The sequence below is a fragment of the Carcharhinus amblyrhynchos genome, chromosome 12 (genome assembly GCF_965287045.1).
Source record: "Carcharhinus amblyrhynchos chromosome 12, sCarAmb.v2.hapA, whole genome shotgun sequence".
Taxonomy (NCBI): Eukaryota; Metazoa; Chordata; class Chondrichthyes; order Carcharhiniformes; family Carcharhinidae; genus Carcharhinus; species Carcharhinus amblyrhynchos.
The window spans coordinates 26983698-27007701 of NC_137335.1; the positions used below are offsets into that span (position 1 = coordinate 26983698).

A 24004-nucleotide genomic window follows, 5' to 3' on the forward strand; every position below is an offset into this window, starting at 1 on the left:
GTTCTTCATAATCTTCTGTAAATGATGTGGAGAAGTGTGCTTTCAATTTAAATGCTGTTACAAAGAACAAGAACAAAGAACAACCCAGCACGGGAAACAGGCCCTTCGGCCCAACGAGCCCGTGCTGCTGCATCACCCTACACCTATTCTACCCTGCGTGTCTACGAATGGAACCCCTAACTTAGCCAGATTCAGGGGAGAATAGTGTCAATCTGGTAAACCAATCAGCCTAAGAGCACATCTTTGGGGTGTGGGAGGAAACCGGAGCGCCCGGAGGAAACCCACGCAACCACAGGGAGAATGTGCAAACTCCCACAGACACAGGCCCAAATCCATGTATCTGCACAGCTAGCAGTGCTAGTCACCGAGCTGTTGCGGCGCCCGTCTACCGGTCCAGGATCAAGCACACACACCGACACGAAGTACTAGGCCACTCCCGGAACCTCCAAGAGCAACCCATGCACGACCCACCGTGTGCATGCCCGTCGTTTGACAACGAGGTGGACCTCCACCTGCGGAATAAAAAGACAAAAACGTTAACTTACAAGTCTGCATTTCCGGTGTCTCCCGAGGATCTGACCTTATTTAATAGCCCCTACTATAACCCTCCATCCTCGTTTCGCTCGTGTCTGTCTAATTGAACCTTAAACGAGTCCAACGTTCCTGCCTCCACCACCCTACTCGGTAGCGCGTTCCATACCCCCACGACCCTCTGTGTAAAGAACCTTCCTCTCACATCCAAATTATACCTCTCCCCCCTCACCCTTAAATCATGACCTCTCGTATTTGTACCCAGTCTAGGGAGCAGTCTCTCACTATTGACTCTATCTATTCCCTTCAGTATCTTATATACCTCTATCATGTCCCCCCTCAATCTCCGTCTTTCCAAGGAGAAAAGTCCCAGTTTCTCCAACCTTTCCTCGTAACCCAGTCCCTCCATGCCAGGCAACCTCCTGGTAAACCTCCTCTGCACCCTCTCCAGAGACTCCATGTCCTTCCGGTAGTAAGGTGACCAGAACTGGACGCAGTGCTCCAAATGCGGTCTAACCAACGTTCTGTACAACTGAAGCATTAGACTGCAGCTTTTATACTCTATACCCCTTCCTATAAAGGCTAGCATTCCATAAGCCTTCCTAACAACCTTCTCCACTTGTGTCGCAACCTTCATAGACCTGTGAACCTGCACTCCCAGGTCCCTCTGTATTTCTGTACTCCTAATCGGTCTACCTTTTATCACATAGCTCCTCTCTGCATTTTTCCTTCCAAAATGCATCACCTCACATTTGTCAGGATTAAATTCCATCTGCCACCTATCTGCCCAGTGCACCAACCTATCTATATCCTGTTGTATCACCTGACATTCCACTTTAGTATCCGCCAACCCTGCCATCTTGGTGTCACCCACAAACTTGCTGATCACACCACTTACCCTCTCTTCCAAATCGTTTATGTTACCTCTGGTTTAAAAAGGATACATTTATCTCATTGGTCCTAGATAGTGATAGTACTTCCCATTATTCCCATTCTACTAATCTGAAAAGGTGAGTTGATGAGGAACTTAAATATCTTATTCTGATGTTGATTGAAATTGCTCCTATAAAGCAAATATCTCTAATCGTAAGTGGAAAGAAATTACTTTGCAATTACAATTCATCTAGGAACAATGTCTGATTGAAATACCACTTTGCATTTATGCAGTGTAATATGGTTGCCACAAATGCTCCTTGCAGTACATGTATGTTTGGGCAGATTTATGGACTTGATGAACAATTTTCTTTTCTTTGCCCTCTGTCCATCGCCTATGATATTGCACATTGTTTCTAGAATTGTGTTGGTATGCAAAGTGCTTTGGTACACTGGGTCAGACTGAAGTCATGGGGGGGTGGTGGAATGCAACTACAAGCTCTCATCCGTTTACTTAGTAAGAGAAAAACTGAATAGTGTAGCAGTGGTAAGTCATGATGGCTTTCTTGGTGGTTCTAAGTTCAAATCTATGTTATCTTGCCAATTGACAACATTTGTGATAATCATGGGCTACTCACAAAGAACCATGAACAATGCAACACTGGTACTTCTATATTGATACAAAAGCATTAAAGTTGGAGCTTTCACTGCATACAAACTGATTTCATCATGAAAGCTGATCGATTGATCCAACTAAAACTTGCTCTACTGTTCCTCAGGGTGCCTTTAAAGGTGGAGCAGGCAAACAATGCACGGGAAGCTCTGGCTAAGGCGGTTTATAGCCATCTATTTGATCATGTTGTGAAGCGAGTCAATCAGTGTTTCCCCTTTGAGAGTTCCAGTTTCTTCATTGGGGTTCTGGACATTGCTGGCTTTGGTGAGTTTCTATTTGTTTTTGCCTTTCAACATTTAATTGTCATTTTTAATGACTTTCATTTGATACTTGAATTAAGAATGGCAGAAGTCACTGAGTGCAAATTGCTATTCAGCACTGAATACACTCTCTAAATTATATTGGTGTCTCCTCCATCTCTAGCATTCCGGCCCCACCTCCCCTGTCCGCGTTCTTGCCCCACCACCCCCATCCCCACCCCCACCCTCACCCTGCCCCCTCTTCCCCCCCCCCCCCCCCCCCAGCTAATGACAGTGATTAAAAGGAAAGTGCAGTTATTGCAGGTAATAATTATAGAATCCTGACAGTACAGAAGGAGGCCATTTGGCCTATTAGCCTGCACTGACCATCTCTGACAGATCTTATTCCCGTAACCCACATATTCAACCTGCTAATCCCCCTGACAGTAATGGGCAATTTAACATGGCCAATCAGCCTAACCTGTGCATCTTTGGACTGTGGGAGGAAATCAGAACACCTGGAGGAAACCCGCACAGACACAGAGGGAATGTGTAAACTCCACACAGACAGTGACTCAAGGCTGGAATTGAACCCAGGTCCCTGACACTGAGAGGTGCCAGCATGCTGCCCCATAATCATGGTGAACTCACAGTTTCACTGATATGCTTTTTCCATAAAATCTCTCAACACCTTCTCAGATTAATGTCTGATCTGAGAGAGCAATTCAGGGAGAACAATAGAAGGCTACGGGACCACAAACGTTCTGTTGGTGCAGGGGGAGTGGTAAGAGGGGAAGCTGACTGTCTGCATGATCTCATGTGATGTCAATGAGGATTGTTTTATGTTTGAAAGAAATATGAGTGAACAAAGGTAGAGTTTTTATGTTAGGATGCAAGAGGAAAGGTGTGAAGAAATTGAGACCATCTTTACCGAAAGAGAGGGAATTACACATGAAGGGAAATTTTGTTGAGGGAATGAGAAAGACAATATTGACTTAGAGGCTCTGTTCATCATATTCAGAAAGTTAGCTTTGCAACTTTGTTTTTGCGTTATATCATTTTGTGTTGAATTAATTACTCAAATTCAGATCTATTGCTTATAGTTGAAACTGATGGTCTCATTTCCATTGAGTAGTAGCTTGTAATGGAATTTCTGCTTAGCTTGCCAAGTCTCTTGTTCTTGGCACAGTGGAATTCTTTGACTGAAGTAACTTGATTTATTCACATTGCTACAAACTTCTCTGTGAATAGAGCAATATATCCCCAAAAACTTCCTGCTATATTAAAGCTACGAGATGCAAGATTCCCATGCAAGTGACCATCCTGCACTAGTTTAGTTCATAAGGTTGTTTAATATTTGGTTCACAGTCCTCAAGATTGTTGAGAAGAGTTTTAGTAATTACAAACGGGTCTGGAGGCTGTGCTGTGGATGCTGACCTTTTCCAATTTGTATTTCACAGAATATTTTGAGCACAATAGCTTTGAACAATTCTGCATTAACTACTGTAATGAGAAGCTTCAGCAGTTTTTCAATGAAAGGATCCTGAAAGAGGTAAGACATGGGCTTAGTTTGTGCCTCTGAGAACCTAGATTAATACTGATGTTAGAGAAATTCGGGGCCGTGTGTTGCCATGGAGACCATCTTTAGATTGGCCTTTTTAATAGTGTATTTCACTGGCTGGCAGCTCTATTTCAGGTTATTGTGGTTCTTATAAAATCCAGATAAACCACCTCCACTCTTTCTTTATATCTTTCTGAAATGTGGTGCTCAGAGTTGCCTACTATTCAGTTGAGATCTAACCAATGATTTCTAAAATTCTAACACTATTTCTTTGCTTTTATTTTTTATCCGTCTAAGTGCCTTTTTTTTTAATTTCCCCATTTAAAAACCTGCTGGCTTTCCTTAATTATCCCCACGTCTCTCTCAATTGTGGTTTATTATGTCTTTGATTGTCCAGTATATTAATTTGCCCCATCATTCTTGATATGAGCACCAAGGTATCTCTACTCAACCCTTCTCAGAATTGGTCCATTTATAGAATCGTTCCATGTGTCCCAAAGTCCATCATGTGTCCCAAAGTCCATCACGTCTCCATCTTAAACTCCATTCTCTATGCTTCTGCCCATTTCACCACATTGAAACCTATCTTTATCCTCGTTATGGTCTTGTACTTTGCCAAGTTTCATATCATCTGCAGACTTTATAATGCTGTTCCTGACATCCATGCCTATGTACGTTTATCCAATTCATTCTGTTTCTTAATTAATCCATGAGTTTCCAAATAAGTTTGCTTTGTCCCTGATAATTGTTTCACCACCAATATTAGGTTGAAGGAGAAGGAAGGGAACCTGAAGCATGATGGCTTTAATTTAGAAATTGCTGACTGTTGCTCTTTTGACAATAGAACTGTACCAGTTTACTATGTGAGGCTACTTATTGACGCTGGAATATTAATACTGGCACTGGAGAGGCTACAGGGGAGATTAACTAGGTTGATTCTGGATTGAGAGCATTGGCTTATGAGGAGAGACAAAGTACACTGGGGTTATACTTATTGGAATTCAGAAGAATGAGGGGAAATCCTGTGGAAGCATGTAAGATTATGAAGGGAGTAGATCAGATAGAAGCAGGGAAGATGTTTCCACTGGCAGGTGAATTTAGAACCAGGGATCCTGGCCTCAAAATAAGGGGGAGCAGATTTAGGACTGAGTTGAGGAGGAATTTCTGCACACAAAGGGCTGTGAATCTGTGGAATTCCCTGCCCAGTGGAGCAGTTTTAGCTACCTCATTAAATGTTTTGAAGGCAAGGATAGATAAACTTTTGAACAGTAAAGGAATTAAGGGTTATGATGAACGGGCAGTTAAGTGGAGCTGAGTCCACGAAAATTTGAGCCATGATCTTATAGAATGGCGGAGTAGGCTCACGGGGCCAAATGGCCTACTCCTGCTCCTAGTTCTTATGTTCTATAATGCTATACAATTATAATGCTATAATTCTATTAACAATTATTGCTCATCACTCAAGCCTAGCTCAGGATCAGAGATGTAGTTGGGAATTGTTGGTAAAAAGCCAGTTGATTTTGATTTGATTTATTATTGTCACATGTATTAACGAATAATGAGAAGTCTCGTGTGCTGTACAGACAAAGCATACTGTTCATAAAGAAGGAAATGAGAGTGTGCAGAATGTAGTGTTATAGTCATAGCTAGGGCGTAGAGAATGCAAGGTAAGTCCATTCAAAAGTCTGACAGCAGGACGGAAGAAACTGTTCTTGAATCTGTTGATACGTGAACTCGGACTTCTGTATCTTTTTCCCGATGGAAGAAAGTGAGAGAGAGGATGTCTGTGGTGCGTGAGGTTCTTAATTATGCTGCTTCTTGGCCGAGGCAGCGGGAAATGTAGACAAAGCCAATGGATGGGAGGCTGGTTTGCGTGATGAATTGGGCTATATTCGCAACCTTTTGTAGTTCTTTGCAGTCTTGGACAGAGCAGGAGCCATACCAATCGGTGATACAACCAGAAAGAATGCTTTCTATGGTGCATCTGTAAAAGTTGGTGAGAGTTGTAGCTGACATACCAAATTTCCTTAGTCTCCTGAGAAAGTAGAGGCATTGATGGGCTTAACTATAGTGTTGGCTTGGGTTGACCAGGACATGTTGGTGATCTGGACACCTAAAAACTTGAACCTCTCGACCCTTTCTACTTCATCCCCATTGATGTAGACAGGGGCATGTTCTCCTTTACACTTGCTGAAGCCAATGACAATCTCCTTTGTTTTGGTGACATTGAGGGAGAGATTATTGTTACCGCACCAGTTCACCAGATTCTCTATCTCATTGTCATGCTCTGTCTCATTATTTGCAATCTGACCCACTATGATGGAGTCGTCAGCAAACTTGAAAATCGAATTGGAGGGGAATGTGGCCACACAGTCATAGGTGTGTAAGGAGTATAGTAGGGGACTGAGAACTCAGCCTTGTGGGGCACCGGTATTGAGGATGATTGTGGAGGTGATGTTGTTTCCTATTACTGAGTGTGATCTGTGAGTTGGGAAGTTCAGGATCCATTTGCAGCAGGAAATGCTGAGGCCCAGGCCACGAAATTTGGAGATGAGTTTCATGGGAATAATAGTGTTGAAGGTTGAGCTGTAGTCAATAAAAAGGAGTCTGGCATAGGTGTCCTTGTTATCTAAGTGTTCCAGGGTTGAGCGTAGGGCCAGGGAAATGGTATCTGCTGTGGATCTGTTGCAGTCATAGGCAAACTGCAGCGGACCCAGGTAGACAAGGAGGCTGGAATTGATTCGTGCCATGACTAGCCTTTCGAAGCGTTCGAAATGATGGATGTCAGACCCACCACTGATAGTCATTAAGGCACACTGCTTGGTTTTTCTTAGGTATTGGGATAATGGTTGTCTTCTTAAAACAGATATGGTTGTTGGAAAGAGAGGTTGAAGATGTCTGTGAATACCCCCGCCAGCCGATCCATGCAGGATCTGAGTGCTCGTCCGGGTACTCATCCAGGCCACTCACTTTTTGTGGATTGACCTTCAAGAAAGCTGCTGTTACATCTGCAATATTGACCCCAGATACAGGTTCTTCCAAGGTGGAGGGCATGTTCTCACTGACCTCTTGCTCAAAATGGGCTAGAATGCACTGAGCTCATCAGGGAGCAGTGTGTTGGAGCCGGCAATTTTACATGTCTTCATTTTGTAGCCTGTTATGTCTTGCAGATGTTGCCATAGCCAGTGGGGGTCGGTGTGGCCAGCCTGGGACTCTAGCTTGGTCCGTTACTGTCTTTTGGCATCTTTGATGGATCACCTTAGATTGTATCTGGCTTTCTTGTTTAGGTCAGTGCCACCTGACTTGAATGCCTCAGACCTGGACTTCAGCAAGCAGTGGCTATCCCTGTTCATCCTTGGTTTCTGATTGGAGAAAACACATGGATTTGCTTCTTTGGCGCAGAGTCTTCTACACGCTTATTAATGAAGTCAGTTACTGTAGTGGCGTACTCTTTCAGGCTGGTCACATTTTTTGAATACTGACCAGTTCATTTACTCCAAGCAGCCCTGCAGGGATCATCTGATTCCTCAGACCAACATTGCATGACTTTCTTTGATGGATTCTCCTGTTTCAGTTTTTGCTTGTAAGCCGGGAGCAAGAGTACAACCTTGTGGTCCGATTTGCCAAGGTGTGGGTGAGCTATAGAGCAGTAGATGTGTTTGATATTTAGAAACATAGAAAAACTACAGCACAAACAGGCCCTTTGGCCCACAAGTTGCGCCAAACATGTCCCTACCTACTAGGCTTATCTATAACCCTTTATCTTACTAAGTTCCATGTACTTATCCAAAAGTCTCTTAAAAGACCCTATCGAATCCGCCGCCGCCGCCACCACCACCACTCCGGCAGCCGATTCCACGCGCCCACCACCCTCTGAGCGAAAAACTTATCCCTGACATCTCCTCTGTACCTACTCCCCAGCAATGGTCTAGGATGGTGGAACAGGAGACATTTGGTGGTACCTTGGTAGTATACTTTTGAACGTGGCCTGATTGAAGTCCCCAGCCATGATGAACATCCTCAGGATGTTTCGCCTCAAGAATTCTCAATTGGCTTACAACATAAGGAAGGATGAATATCTGAGACTGCACTTAAGTGGCTGTATAGATTTTTTGAGTTGAAATTCAAAATCCCTTTACTTTTAAGTACATGATGCATAAAAATTACAAGATAAAACGAGCTGTTTGGTTCCATTAGTACTGCACTGAAGGGACAGCCTACATTATGCCAACTCATTAGTGTCTGAAAATTTCAAGAACTACAAAAATAAAGACATCTAAGGCTAAGGGGTTCAAGCTGGATTGCTAGGACTTGGGGGCTGTGTAGTTTTGATATCCTTCATTGTATGTTGTATCAGTTGAATTACCTCTATTTCTGGAGCTATTTTTGAAGCAGATCTCTTTGTAATCAAGGAAGTAGATAAAACACAGAAAACTATAGGCTGGATTGCCTGATATTCGTCATTGGGATACGCTGCAATCCATTATTATGAAGAGGTAACAGGGCACTCGGAATATCATTGTGTCTCGTAAACATCTCTGTCTCTCTCTCCCTCGCTACCTACGCCTTTCTCTTTACATCTCTCGTCACATCTCTCTCTGCCATTCTCTGACTTTTTCTTATACCATAGAAATTGAAAACCCACTTTAGTCAGCTATTGGAAAACAGGTCTATAACTTGTCAATAATGAAATAAGAATTAGCCAGTTGGGTGTTTGGTAATTGCCCACATTGTTTCAGCTTTAAGGCAATGCTTTTTCTCAAATTATATTACACCTTGAAATAGGCTTGAGTGTTGAGCAATATTTGGTCAACTTAGCTACGTGCCATGTGGAGTTCTGATCCCTTAGACAATGGTCTATTCAATCCTCCTAGTCAAAGTTAACATTTATGTTATTTCTTTATTCTGTGACCTGAGAAGCGCGGAATAATCATTATCTCACAGCACTTTAAAAGTCTGCATTAATAATCAAGTGTTAATATATTTACAATTACAAAAATTGGAAACATTTGCATTCCAAATCACATTTCCAGCCTTTCTAACAAATTTAGTAATGAATTCCTCATTCTTAATTGTCTCACAATTAAGGCTGTTTCCTTAAGTAATCTGGTTGGTTTCCAATAATACTTGTTTAGTTTTTATTAATATTGCTTCCATCAATTTTAGTAGAAAATGCTTAAGAACATATTAATTCAAACAGCAAAATGCAACAAGCAGGTTGCCATACTCCACTCTCATTGAGGGGAGAGAGGGAGCTGTATTAGAAACTGAAAATGATGAGGAGGGCGCAACAGGATGCATGTATCATAATGAAAGCCTTTTTTTTTAAACTGGAAGACCTCCTATGACAGTGTGGGTAAGCTGGCCCTGCTGCTTTCATGTTGTGAAAGCTCTAAACAATGCTCATTTCACATCCTTTACATAGTTATACTAATCTGACCTCTGCATCTTTAGGAACAAGAGTTATATCAGAAAGAAGGGCTTGGCGTAAATGAAGTGCAGTATGTTGATAATCAAGACTGCATTGGTATGTATCAAAAGAACCCGCATAAAAAGATTCACTTCCTTGCAGTTTTTGCTGATGTATATTTTAATGTAATGATGACATTTGCTGCTTAAGATCCCGTAAGGACCTGATACCCAAGGGTTCAAAATAGGGGTGGTTGCAGAGACAGTTGGTTGTGATCTTTCAAATCCCCTAGATTTTGGGAATATCCCTGCGGTTTGAAAGGTAGCATCACTGTTCAACTAAGCAAGTAGAGAAAACACACAAAACTACCAGTTGGATTGCCTAGTATTCATCGTTGGGATATGCTGCAATCCATTATTATGAAGGGGTAGCAGGGCACTTAGATATCATTGCTGTTACAGTGTCATATTGCTGGCTGGGCTCAGATTGCTGGTCCCATTGCTGGAGTTTATAACCTGAAGATCACAACACACATGTGTGACTTGGGGAGGTGATGGCCTAGTGGTATTATCACCTAGACTCTTGATCCAGAAACTCTAGTTAATGTTCTGAGAGCACATGTTTGAATCACGGCATGACAGGTGGTGGAATTTGAATTTAATAAAAATATCTGGAATTAAGAATCTGCTGATGACCATTGTCAATTGTTTGAAAAACCTATCTGGTTCATTAATGTCCTCTATGGAAGAAAATCTGCTGTCCTTACTGATGTGGCCTACATGTGAGTCCAGAGGCACAGCAATTTGGTTGACTCTCAGCTGCCCTCCAAGGGCAACTAATGATGGGTAATAAATACTGGCTAGCAAGTGATGCCCATGTCCCACAAATGAATAGAAAAAACTTGTGAAGCACACAAGGGACCTGCAACATTAGAAATGCAACATCTAGGAACCAGTGTCACCGCTATGACTGTACCTGAATGTTTAATGTTCATGCAAATTTATGTTGTTATTTTGCCAATAAACAGATTTAATTGAAGCTAAATTGGTGGGAATCCTGGATATTCTGGATGAAGAAAACCGTTTGCCTCAAGCCAGCGACCAACATTTTACTGCTGTGATACACCAAAAGCATAAGAATCACTTCCGACTCACAGTGAGTTACTGTCTTCTGGGCAGTGGGGCATTTACAAATGAGCTGCAAAGTACAGCTTCACCCCCACCCACACTCCTGCTCTCTGTGCTGAGGTCACTGATCTCAGCTGGAGTTTGTCTTGGTGTTCCTGGAAATCATTTGACCTTCTACTTACTGTCCAGTCACGTGTACTGCAAAGAGCATGTGTGGATGTTGGGTGAGGGCAGGATTGGGTTTGGCTGCAGTGACCCCAGAGCCAACTCCTTTCGGCTAAGATCAATTGTAGTATCAACATCCTGCACTTGGTTGAAGTCATGAGGTTATGCTGCGGTTTCATTTGAAGCAATTTTTTAAAGCGGCATCTTGGCCTTTTGGCTAAGATGCAAATGAGATCCAGCCTTGGAGGAGGTGCAATGCCTGCTCCAATCAGCTTGGCTCATGTAGGTGAAACCCAAGGCAGAAGTGGGAGGCCTGTCTTGTCAGCTTGGATCTGGAATGTCTCATTTGCTGAGACTCTGAATTGGACTTTGATTGGACTGAATAATTGGATATATAAACAAAAAAAAACTCATGGGAAAGATTTGATAATCTGTCATGGTGCAGGGGACTGTTCCCCAGACAGTTTGGATAGGAATGGAAAAAAACTGGATACCAAAAATTCAATGTAAAGCTGATTAAATTGCATCCCATATAATTAATACAGGTAACTAATTATGGGAAGCACATCCTCCTTAATTGTATCCAAGCATTGCATATCAACCCTGACTGCTTTAGCCCAGGTAGAAACTTGCATAGAAACCTGAGTTAAATCTTTTTCTTGTTGCTAGCTGAATGAGGAAACAAAGATTGGTGTTTGCACAGGTTTGGTTGTGCGCTGTGCTCATGTTGGCTGACTTCTTCACAGATATTTTTGTGAGTCACAAGTTCTCAATCTGTACAACTAACCAGAAACAACAACATGTCATTATTACACATTATAACACAAATTACAAACTATAAAGGTTGCCCAGATGGGAATGTTTTTTGCAAAAATATATTTTACTCATATAAAATCTAAAGACATTATAAAACAATTCAAATTATTATAACACTAAAGTGCAATGATATTCATATTTTCTCCAGATAGCAAGATTCATTCTATTTCAGTTCAGTAATGTGAACACTACAAAAATTTCAGTATTTTCATTAGAGAATTTTACAAACTGTATTTATCAGTCATGTTGTACACTCAACATTTCCAATTATAACTGCAAAGTACCATGGAATTTACTTTTTCTCCAGTGATCTAATGCAGTCTGAGGTGCTTCCGTTCAGTTTGAGAACATTACATATATTTCAATATTTTCATTAGAGTGCAAAACTATATACGTTGTCATGTTGCACTCCGCGATGCTTCAGTAAAGGTACACACAGTTAAAACTAAAAACTCACAACAGAAATTTTCCATCTCACCTGCCACAGGAATCATAGTAGGTGGGACATGGACCAAGCGTAGGTCCATTGACCTCGGGCGGAATTTTCCAGTCTTGAGGTGAGCATAGCCAAAAAATTCCGCCCACAGTCCGAGGAGTTTAGATCACGCGCAATTGCATGGCTGTTGGGAGCCACTCCTAAGTCTAGTAACAGCAAACCCCAGTGTCTTTAATGAGAGTCAGTCTTTTAGATGATGTAACAGAAGTTTAGGTTTTTACATTGACCTTCATTTCTGGAAATAAATCGCCATTTTATATTGGCATGAGTTAATAATGGTCTGGATATTGTGGTCAGTGGTAAGTGATGATGCTTGCCATCGACTGTGGTGTGGATTTCACCTTTCTACGTGTTAATTCCATCTCCATGTATAGCAGGTCTCTGGGGTTCAGTAACAAGACATGTTAGTAACACACAAACAGCCAATCAGATTGAAGAATTCTCATACTCAGTGAACCAGGAAGTAAAATGCATGAATTAACTTAATTAAAAAAAAGAGAGCTAAATAAAGATTAAATACAAGCTATAAGGAGGACACAAAGTTTGCAAAAGAATATAGGTAGATTAAGTCAATGCTGTAAGTTGGCTGACAGAGTATAATATGGGGAAATGTGAGATTATTGACTCTGGTAAGCATAATATTTTTTAAAAGGCAGGGAGCTTGTAAATATTGGTGTTCAGAGGGACTGTGCTGTGCTTCTACAACATAAAATTAGCATTATAGATGCAGCAAGCATTTATGAAGGCAAGTGGCATGTTGGCCTTCATTAGAAGTGGATTGCAGAGCAGGAATAAAGTCGTCTTGCTCCAATGTACAGGGCTTTGGTACATTTGGCCTTTATTTAAGGAAGGAGACTTGCATTGGAAGTAGTACAGGAAAGATTCATTAGATTGGGACCGGTGGGTGCTCCTATAATGAGAGGCTAAGTAAATTGGGTCAGTATTCTTTGGAGACTCGAAAATTGAGAGGTGATCACAATGTAGCATACAAGATCTGGAATACACTGCCTGTGTGTGTGCCAATTGAAGTTTTCAGAAGAGAATTGGATCATTACCTGAAAAGGAAGAATTTGCAGAGTTGCAGTGGAATGGTAGGGAGTGGCTGTAGGTGAGTTGTTCCTTCAGAGAGGCAGCACAGACATAATGGATCAAATGGCCACCTTCTGTGCTGTAACCAGTCTATAATTCTTTGAAAATTGTGAAGGTACTTGACAGGATGTTTCCTGGAAATTCTAAAACACGGGCACAAGCCTTAGGATAAGGGGCTGACTGTTTAGGACAGATCAGAATTTTCTTCAGTCAAAGGGTTGTGAATTTTTAAAATTCTGTGTCCAGAGGGTTGTGGATGCTACATTGTTGACTATATTTGAGGCTGAGATAGGCATTTTTAACTTCCTCAGAATAGAGGGATATGGAGGAATGGGTGAGAAAGTGGTGTTGAAGCTGAAATCAATCATGATCATATTGAATGGTGGAGCAAGTGTGTTGGCTGATATGATCTGCTTCTCCTGTTTCTTATGTTCTGAAGAAATAGGATTAAGGTAGAAGCTGAAATATCATAACCTTCAAAAAAACCTATAGCTTTTGTTATCATCGTGGAAACACACAATATTTTACTAATGTAAAGTTACTGTTTCAGGGCCAGAGAGGTTGTTTAGTAATTATGGGGGTGACTTTCCCATCCCGATGCGCTAATTTTTTTAGCATGGTAGGCTGTGGGAATCACGTGTGGGTTGGTTTGCGAGATTTGCACGTGCGTTCCCAATGCGCGCATGTATCTCCGAGTGCCAGATACCTGGCATTGTCAGGACCACACTAGAAATGGCGGGAACAGCAGTTAAGTGATTTTAATCTATTTTTAATCTTATTTTAATGTCCCTGGGCCCACTAGATTCTCCCACCCCATCAGAGCAATTTCACTCTGCGGGGTTCAGACTGGATCCCCACTTTCAGGGAGCTAGTGGAATGATCCCACTGGAGTGAAGTGGGGGGCAATCGGAGCCCCCAGGGGGTTGAGTGGCAGGGTATGATGCCCCCTGGGAATGGGCTCCCTGGGAATGCCATCCTGTGCCCTTGGCAGTGCCCATGAGGCAAAACGCCCGTGCCCAGGGAGCACCTTGGCACTGCTCATTAGGCATGGGGCAGCGCGATGGGGGGCTGGGCTGAGGGCCAGGGGTTTCGGGATGATCCATGGTGGGACCCACCGTTGCCACTTTGCATGGGGATTGGTTGGGATGGGATGGAGGCCAGCGATTGGGGCAGGCTGGGGGTGGGGTGGTCTGCCTGGGTGTCTGTCTGCTGGGAAGGCAGTGGTGGGGGGGGGGGGGGGGGGGGGCGGGGGGGTTGGTGGTGGGTGTCTGTCTCCTGTGGGCATGGGAGTTCTGCTGGTGGGGAGGGGGGTTGGAGATCCCCAGGACGTGCTGGGGGGGGGAGGGGGCTGGGGTTCGGGACTAATCCAGGAATGGTTGTGAGGGCCATGATAGGGCCGTGGAGGGGTTGAAGGGGTGGCACTGCAAGGGCCCTGGGCTGGCAAATGATCGAGCTGGCCAGCAAACTGCAGGCTAATAGTTCAGGGCCATTGCACATGCACAGAATTGTCAGATTCTGGTGCGAAAAGCCCCCACCTCCCCAAGCTTTTAATGATGTTCACGATTGTGACCTCTGCATTGCACAGAGTGTGGGAGATTCTAGTATGAACTCACACTGAAAAAAAAGAAATATTGAAGCATTGTCATTATGATGCCTATGAACCAGAGTGCACTTCTTCTCATTGTTCAGATTCCTAGAAAGTCCAAGCTGACAGTTCACAGGAACGTCCGTGATGACGAAGGGTTTATCATCAGGCACTTTGCTGGAGCGGTTTGCTATGAAACAGTAAGTTTTACATAGCCCTTAAGAATCAAATAAGCAAAAGAATACAAGAAAGACCAGTTGTGCTTTTCGTAATCTCAATAAAAGTGGTTTACTGTCAATGAGATACTTTTGAAATGCAGTCACTTGGAATGCCAGAAACTCAGCAATCACATTGTGCAAAACAAGGTCCCAAAAACAACAATCAAATAGTGACCAGATATCTGTTTAGTGATAAATATTGCCCAGGACACCACAGAAAACTCTCATTCTTCTTCAGATAGTGCCATGGGATCTTTGCAAAACCCCTGAGGAACTTAGCATTTCATCTGAAGGATTGTACCTTCAACAAGTGCAGCAGCCTCCCACTACTGCACTGAAGTGCCAAACTAGATGATACATTCAATTGTCTTATGCGGGACCTGCAACCACCTGACTGAACGAAAGTTGATGCACTCACAAGACACTGTCTGGGCCTTCAGTTCTCAGCAATATTTCCACAAATTTTCCTTGGCATTTAGAATCCTCTTTTCTAGGGTACAATATTTTTCTTAATTAAAAGATATTTTAATGTCTTCATGAATCACTTGGAAGTGTGAAGAATATCATTTATGTTTTCAATGTTTGAGAAGATATTTTTCCCATTTATTTGGTGTATTTAATTTTCTACTTATAGTTGTTATAAATGGCTTCATTTAGCTATGTACCTGTAATTTGGGAACAGGAGTAGGCCATTTCACCTCTCATCTGAGTTCCATTTTCAGTGTGACCATTGCTCGTATGTGACTTAATTCCATTTACTTATCTTTCTGCCACTTCTCCTTCATACCTTTGGTTGACAAAAGCTTATTAGTCTCAAATTTAAAATTAACAATTGACCTGTTAAAGCTGCACTTTGTGGAAGAGAAATCCAAACTTCTATCATGCATTGTGTGTAGAAATACTTCCCTCCCCCACTCCCCAGTCAGCAAAAACATTTATTTCTCTGCCTTATCTGGCCAGCTTAATATCTTGAAAATATCAGTTAAGTTAGCCCTTCATTGTCTTAAGTTCTAGAGTGCAGAACCCTAGTCGGTGCCCAAGGTAAAATACTGTAGATGCTAGAAATCCAAAATAAAAGCAGAAAATTCTGAAAATAGCAGGACAGGCAGCATCTGTGAAGAGAAACAGTTAATGTGTCAGGTTGATAACCCATCGTCAGTCAGATTGCTGTTGTTTCTAGCTTTTCAATATTTAGACAATGCTCTCTGATTATCTGGGGTGCAAAATAGGGTATATTGAATCCATTTGCCCCGCAGTTTACTAATTCATTAAATTTATAATTTATCTGTGTTATTTGATGCATTCCACTACATTCCTTGCAATGCATTCTATCTTTGTCATCAGCAAATGTGGACGTATAGCTCCCTATCCCATCTAAGTCGTTAATAGTGAATAGTTGAGATCCCAAAAAACATCCATTCTCTTACCCTCTACCTGCTGCTACTCAGCTAGTTTCCTAATCAGGTCAATAGTTTACCTTCAATTCCATGACCTTTACTTAACAATCTCATACAAGGGATTTTATTAAATGCCTCTCGGAAGTCCATATGAATAACTTACGTAGACATTCTGCTACCTATTATTTTAATTGATCAGTTTTATCAGGTGCAACCTGCCTTTACAAATCCATGTTGGTTCTCTAGGATCAGCTGAAAAATTTCAAGCTATTCAGTCACTTTACCATTTGTTCCTGGGATGATGGGACGCCTATGTAGAGGGATCAGGGAAACGGCCTGTATTCTTCAGAGTTTCAAGGGATGAGAGGTGATCTTACTGAAACATACAAAACAGTTGAAGGGATGGACAGGGTAGATTCAGGTAAGATGTTCCCCCTGATTGGAGAGTCCGTAACCAGGGGGCACAATTTCAAAATAAGAGTGAGGCCACTTAGGACCGAGATGAGAAGAAATGTTTTTGCTCTGAGGAATCTTTGGAATTCTCTACCCCAGAGGGCTATGGAAGCTCAGTCATTGATTCTGTTTAAAGCAAAGATTGACAAATTTCTAAAAATCTTCAACTGAGGCTTTGAAGTGGAAGATCAGCCATGATCATATTGAATGGTAAAATAGACTTGATGGGCTGAATGGCCTAACCCTGCTCCTATGTTCCTATCCTTAATGTTAAATATATACTCCAGTCCTGATCACTGACATAAGGTAAAATGGCCTGTAAACCCCCAGTTGTCCTTACTCATATTTCTTATTACGTAGAGTGATATAGAGTTTTCCAATCTAAAACATTGGTTCCTGGATCAAGAGGATATTAAAAAGTTATAGTTTTAGCATCTGAACTGTCCACACCTACTTCCTTTAAGTCAATTGGATCTGGGGATTTGGCACTCTTTAATGCAAATTTTTTTATTACTCTTTTGCTTATGTTAATTTTGGTGAGTCTCCATAGCTGATTCAGTATTATCTACTGAGGCATTTTCCTCTCCTGTTAATATTGACCAGGAGTAAAAATTTAGCATGTCTATCATTTCCTCATTTTCATTTGTGATGTTAGTTTTAAGGGATCATTGTTGTTTCTAATCACTTTTTTCTCATGTAGTTACGAAAACAACTGTGATTTTGATAACCTTTCCCAGTTCCTTCTCACATTTCCTTTTTGCAGCTTTCCATGTTCTGTCATTCATTATTTTGGTATCTCTCCCAGTCACTGAGACCTGTGCCTTTTTTGTACTGGTGTATACTTTTTCCTTTGTTTTTATGTTGCCCTTTACCAGTTTAATTGTACATGTTTTCGGCTGTACGAGGTTGTTTTTATATGGAATGTAAAACTCTTGCCCCGAAAGGCTGTAAATTTGTTCTGTATCATTTTAAATTCTTTAGTGAACATCCCATTCCCCCTCTGCTGTTTTACAGCCTAACAGTTTCTCCAAATTTATTGGAGACAGTCTCTGTCTCATCCCATTGAAGTCAGACTCAAATCTTGAATCTTAGCTGGCTCAAACACTAGTCAGCCATTTAATGGTTGCTATTAGGTAATTGTTCCTGCACCGTTAGGTAATTGTTCAGACTACATTAGGTTGTTAACTAAATCTGTCCCGTTACTCATGGAATCTGACACAGTCTGTTCTGTTGTTAGTTCTAGGACATATTGTTATAGAAAATGATGCTGAACATAGTCAAGGAATTTATTATTTATTTTGTGCTAGTCTGCTTACCTCAATCTATATAAAAGCTGAAATTCCCCCACTAAATCTACTAAACATTGCCACATTCTTGGCTAAATAAGATACTGCATTTTTAGATTCTGCCACTTCTGTCACCCTGGAGTCTATACAAAATTCCCACTGCGGTTTTGGATCTTTCTCTATTTCTCAATTCTACCTATAAAAACCTCCATGGCTTTCTTACTTCTTGTATTTTTTCTCGTCATTGAAGGAGTTTCATCCTCCATCTAGGAACTGCTCAGTGTGACATTCTCCCTTACAGGCTAAATTTGTGGAAAAGAATAATGATGCCTTACACATGTCCTTGGAATCGCTGGTATCGGAATCTAAAGACCCATTTGTCCGGAAACTTTTTGAAGGAACCAACCACAATAAGGACACGAAACAGAAGGCAGGAAAACTGAGCTTCATTAGCGTTGGGAATAAATTCAAGGTAGATTCATTTGGAAAACTCCTGTGTTGTAAAATTGTGCAATTCTATTAGTGAATATGAAATCGGCAGACTTCTATAAGATTTAATAAGTTTTTCTTGTTATTGAAAGGAGATTTAAGGAGTGGGAATTGATGCTTTTTATAACACATCCTGATTTGGCATCAAGATTATAATAGTAAATATCCAGATTCATTTCCTTTGAACCTGTAGCATGTTAGTAATTTTTACTCTTTTGGATCTACTTTAGCATTTTTGACCATTGCTGTGACACATTAAGGGGGGTACTGTTTTAAAGTAAAGGGTCGCTGATCGAAGTTGGAGCAGAGGAGATTTTATTTCTTTCAGGGGGTGGTGAGTCTTTGGAACTTTCTTCTTCAAGAGTCTTTGAATATTTTTGGTGGCACGGTGGTTAGCACTGCTGCCTCTTAGCGCCAGGGACCCAAGTTCAGTTCTGTCCTCAGGCGATGGTGTGGAGTTTTCATGTTCTCCCCCATGTCCCTGTGGTTTTCCTCCGGGTGCTTTGGTTTCCTCCCTTAGTTCAAAGATGTACAGTGTAAGGTTATTTGGACATGATAAATTACCCCTTAGTGTCAGGGATTAGCAGGGTAAATATGTGGATAGGGGCCTGGGTGGGATTGCTGTTGGCTTAGGCTCGATGGGTCAAATGGTCTTTTCCTGTACTGAAATAGATTCTTGGTATGCAAGGGGGTGAAAGTTCATCAGGGATAAGTGCAGATGTGGAGCTGAGGGTACAATCAGATCAGCCATGATCTTATTGAGCAGTGGAACAGATTTGAGGGGCTGAATGGCCAGACCCTACTCCTAATTTGTATGTTTGTAGCTATGTACATAGGTATTGTTTGGCTCTATTTGAAATTTCTCTAACTGAATGCTTCCTGAATAGCTCAAAAGGGATTGGTAATTTATACTTCATTAAAGTCTTCACATTCTTGTATATTATTGCAAAGAGAATGTGTTAAAAGATAACTCCTAAAAACATTTTAAAACCATTCTAACTCACCCTTGACATTAGTCTGTCTTGCTCGCAGTAATTTATCCAGTTTTTGAGTATACTTGTACCTAAAACTAATTGGCTTATTTGCTGTGCATATTTTTCTTTATTCTTTTGTAGGATATGGGCATCAGCTGGCAAGTTTATTTTCCTACTCCTTATAGCTGTTAACTGAGTGGCTTGCGAGATCATTTCAGAGGACAGATAAGATTCAGCTAGGTGGGACTGGGATGACATATGGGCCAGATGGCAAAACTCCTTCCCTGAAGGATATTAATGAAGCAGATGGGTCTTTACGATAACTGAGTAGTTTCATGGTCCCCATCACTGAACTGCCTTTTTAATCTTGATTGATTTATTAGCTGAATTTAACTTCCCCAGCTGTGGTGGTGGGATTTGAACTGATGCCTCCAAATCCTCAATCCAAACTGCTAGATTATTAATCTATAAAAATGATCATGACATTCTATTCCTATAAATTTAGAAACATCTCAGAGGACTTGGCCATGTTTCAGACCAAGTGATGGATCTTGGGCATCAGCAGGAATCCTGGAGTGGAGCCTTTGAACTTCTTTCCTCCTTTGTTACCAATTCCCCCTCCCAATCCATAGGAAGGGTGATTGAATGACCAGACCTCCTCTTGTGGGCTCTGATTACAGAAGTTTGTTGCCAAAGTCCATGGGGTCAAGTGGAATTTTTTTAGTTTTAAAGTAAAATTCAGTCAGTCTCAGTTCAGTTCTTCCAGAGAATGATGCAAGTTGTAACAATACGGAAACCTTGTTTGATCTGTAAAAGTATTCCATTTAAAACGGAGACCAGTTCTGAATTCTTAACTCTCAATCCTGGTGTTCTGCAATAATAAATAAGCAAATGTTGCAATATGTGTAGTGCTATTGGTATGACCTGTTTTTCAGCAGCATAGGAATATCAATCAGTTACTGGGTGGTATTTGGATATTGCTTTGAAGTCATATTTTTATGTAAAGCAAGACTTGACTTACTGTTCCTTTCACTTTAAAATCGATCTGTTAATTGGATTGATATTAACTTTTGTGTTGCAAGTTTTATTTCAAAGTTGTTTCGCTTTAATTTTAATGTAGGGTCATGTGACCTGATCAGTGTCATTTTGGAGTGGCCTCTGTCACCCCGACTCCCTTCCTCCCCTTGCTGGGTGGTACGGTGGCACAGTGGTTAGCACAGCTACCTCAGTGCCAGGGACTTGGCTTTGATTTTGGCCTTGGATGACTGCCTGTGTGGAATTTTTATGTTCTCCCCATGTCTGCATGGGTTTCCCCTCTCACTCCAACAATGTGGGTTAGGTTGATTGGTCATGCTAAATTGACCCTTAGTGTCAGGGTGATTAGCTGGGTAACTGCATGGGGTTAGGGGAATAGGGCCTGGATGAGATTGTTGGTGCAGACTCGATGGGCTGAATGGCCTCCTTCTGCACTGTATGGTTCTAACTCTCTATGCAATCGCTGCTGGACCCTGATCATTCCCCTCCTCCAACTCCAGGCTAACTTCCTGAAAGTCATAGCTGCTCTTCTTGCCCTCATTAACAGTGAGGAGAGGGAGGTAAGGAGTGAGTGGTTTGCATGGAAGGAAGGGTCCCCAGTGACCCGGATGGTTAGAATTCCAGAAGCTGTGAACTAGAAGATCAGCAGTGTGAGGGAGAACGAGAGAGTGGCTGAGGCCAGGTACCCAAAGGTTAGGTGGAAAGACCTGCAGTGACCAGCGAGTCAGAGAACCAATGGGTTGTGTAGTAAGCTGGATGTTCAACAAGCAAGAAAGGCAATGAGTAGGAAGTTAGCATATTTCTTATACATTTTTAAGGTTATACTTATTTTAAGATTTGTTTCATTCACCAATATAGGAATTTAACAGTATAGATACTTAATCTTACAGGATCTGATGTTTTAATGTTTTTTTTCTGATGAGCGTGGTCCGACAGAAGCTAACTACAGCTTTGCTCTTGGTTTTTATGGGAAAATCTGATTTGTTTAAAGTTGCTTTACTTTGTTTCACTTAAAGTTGAACTTTCCAGGAACTCAGTCAAGTCATAAAGTTGTAGAGACATACAACACTGAAAGAGGCCCTTTGATCCATCGTGTCTATGCTGGCCATCAAGCATCTATCTATTCTAATCCCGGGACTTCAATGTACATAGCAATTTCACAACCTCAGCATGTTGCAGATAAATACTTTGGAAATGTAGTTACTGCTGTAATGTAGGAAGTTCACAGCTAGTTTCCATAAACAGCAATGAAATGAATGACTAGGTCATCTGGTGTAGATGTTGATTGAGGCCATTTCAAAAGACTGCTCTTTATACTTGCTTGAAATGGCTAGTTCCACCTGAAAGGGCAGGTAGCACCTCAGTTTAGCATCTTATCTGAAAGACAGCACCTCCAACTCCCTAAGTACCGCACTCAAGTTGTTGGAATGGAGCTTGAACTCAGAGTGCTACCAACTGAACCAAAACTGGCAACTGTCACAAACAAGTGTGAAAAGTTAGAATTCATCGTTTTTGGCAAAAACCCAATATTTAGCTTGAAACTGTGATGAGTTTTGACAATTGATGTAAACCATTTCTGTAGGTGCTGGTTTAGATTGGAGCCAATTGTTTATCAGCCATATCTTGAAATTCATACTATTGAAACTGGCAGCAGGGCAAGAATCAACGTAAGCACTGGGGTCTTCAAGAACTTGACTAATGCAAGTTAGTCATTGATAGGGATCAAGGCAAATAGTGCACTTCTGGCAGAGAGTATTTCATTCAGCATTCGTTAATTCTGCAGTCCAATGCTATTCTTGAGTTTTTAACATCTTAGGATGACATGCGATTCTTTATTAAACCCTGTTGTAAGTGTATTATCTTGTGTTATGCTAGCTAACATGAAGTACATTTTTACTTGAGTTCTGTTTAGTTACTCTGCATCTGACATGGCCATGATGTCAGTTGAGTTTTTTCCCTTGTAGTTGGCATTCAAAACCATGCAATGAACCCTGTTATCAGATCTTACCTGCCCCTGATATTTCTTGATCTAAGTAATGTTCTGTTCTTAACTGCTTTCTTGTCAATATTTCTATTTGCCTTGCCTTTTCAACTGAGGTTTATAAAATGTCTTTGGAAAACTTACTTTTTTTCCTTTAGTAATGTGAATTTCTGTGCATTGGAAGTATGATTTTTGTTGTCGATAGCTGAAGATTTCATTCAGTCGTTGCAAACCAATTGTGTGTAAATCAGAATGTACATCACTAAATACAACAGCAGTTAATGTCAAACCAGAAAACAGCTTAACTAATTGTACTTTGAATAACTAAATTTTCAATTAATAACCATTTCAATGTAAGAATATTTTTCTCCACTTTTTCATTACGTTCTTGAGGATAATTGACTTGAACATTTCATGTTCAAGAGAAGAGAAAATATGAATTGATGTTAAAAGCTCTAAGTAAGACATTTATAATCCTCACATTCTTCCTATTTTCCATTGCCACAATTTCTAATGCATTCTCCTTATCACCTGTCTTCTACTTGTAGTAAGCTGACTTTCAGGCCTTGTCTTTTCCATCTGTTTCCTACTCCTTTTCCTCAGGTAGTGCCTTGATCTGAGATGCTCCAGTTCAGGATGAGTAGAGAAAACTATAGGGAGGTTGGGAAAGGAAAAGTAGCCAACAGCAGGTAAATCTTTACCTAAGCAACCACACAGCAGTAATGTGCCTGCTTAGCATACTGACTTGGTACTGGCTGGTTGATAAAAATGGCATTTTTTAACCCTTTTCAGCAGCAAGGCTGATCCTGGAACAAAACTTTAACAAGCTAGAGAGCCAGCTATTTGTAATAACAATTGATTTTTATATTACTATGCATCTGACAATAGCCCTTACAATCCTGGCATATCCATTGTAATATTGTGAATGGTTCCAGCAGCCCTTTTCAATACTGTTTTATTATGACACAGTCATCAATCACTAAACTTACACATTCAATCCTAATGACACTTTCTTGAAATGCAACATTTCCAACTAATCACAGTCTGGCTTGTTACACCATCAGTAATGCTGTTTTTTATGACAATATGGTTTTGTGTACTTGACCTAATGAATAAGCAGAGATTCCAAAAATTGGCTTTTATTTTCAGTAATTCCACTTGATATCATTAACCTACCTTTCTCCCAACCTTGTCCCAAATAAAAACGTTCAGCTCGTCTTGAAGGAGGATAGATGAGCATTCTCGCAAATAAAAATGCATCATTAACACCGTGCAATATATTTGATTTGTAAGTCTTTGCAGGCAATTTTGTAAACTAAGGTATTTCTTTTTCCAGTGTATGCATCATCACATTCAAATTCACTGCAATTAAGCACCGTCACCTGAGAGAGAAACATTAATGCAAATAAATCTTGTATTGAAATTGAATAACCAATGATACTGAACTGAAACTAGTTCAGATATCTTATGAAACTTCAAATGTTCTGCTTATATTTCCAATCTTAACCATGTCCTGTCATGTCATTGACCAATATAGGGGGAAGGTTCCTCAAGCTCAGCACTTACTCAAATTTTTCATGTGTTATCCTGGATCATAATGGTCAAT

The 24004-nt window shown here is 41.1% G+C and overlaps 1 protein-coding gene across 4 annotated transcripts in view; it reads left to right on the forward strand.

Annotated features, from left to right (window-relative positions):
- Positions 1 to 24004, forward strand: part of LOC145350873 (unconventional myosin-VI) — a 206089-nt gene that overhangs the window by 141873 nt on the left and 40212 nt on the right. For 3 of the 4 annotated variants that reach the window (XM_080200277.1, XM_080200278.1, XM_080200275.1), the window contains exons 13-18: positions 2184 to 2341; positions 3777 to 3868; positions 9332 to 9404; positions 10315 to 10442; positions 14670 to 14765; positions 18221 to 18391. In XM_080200277.1, coding sequence (XP_080056403.1) covers positions 2184 to 2341; positions 3777 to 3868; positions 9332 to 9404; positions 10315 to 10442; positions 14670 to 14765; positions 18221 to 18391 — 718 coding nt within the window. Of the gene's footprint in view, positions 1 to 2183; positions 2342 to 3776; positions 3869 to 9331; positions 9405 to 10314; positions 10443 to 14669; positions 14766 to 18220; positions 18392 to 23001; positions 23058 to 24004 lie in introns of those variants that run through there. The other variant, XM_080200279.1, reaches the window with a different exon arrangement.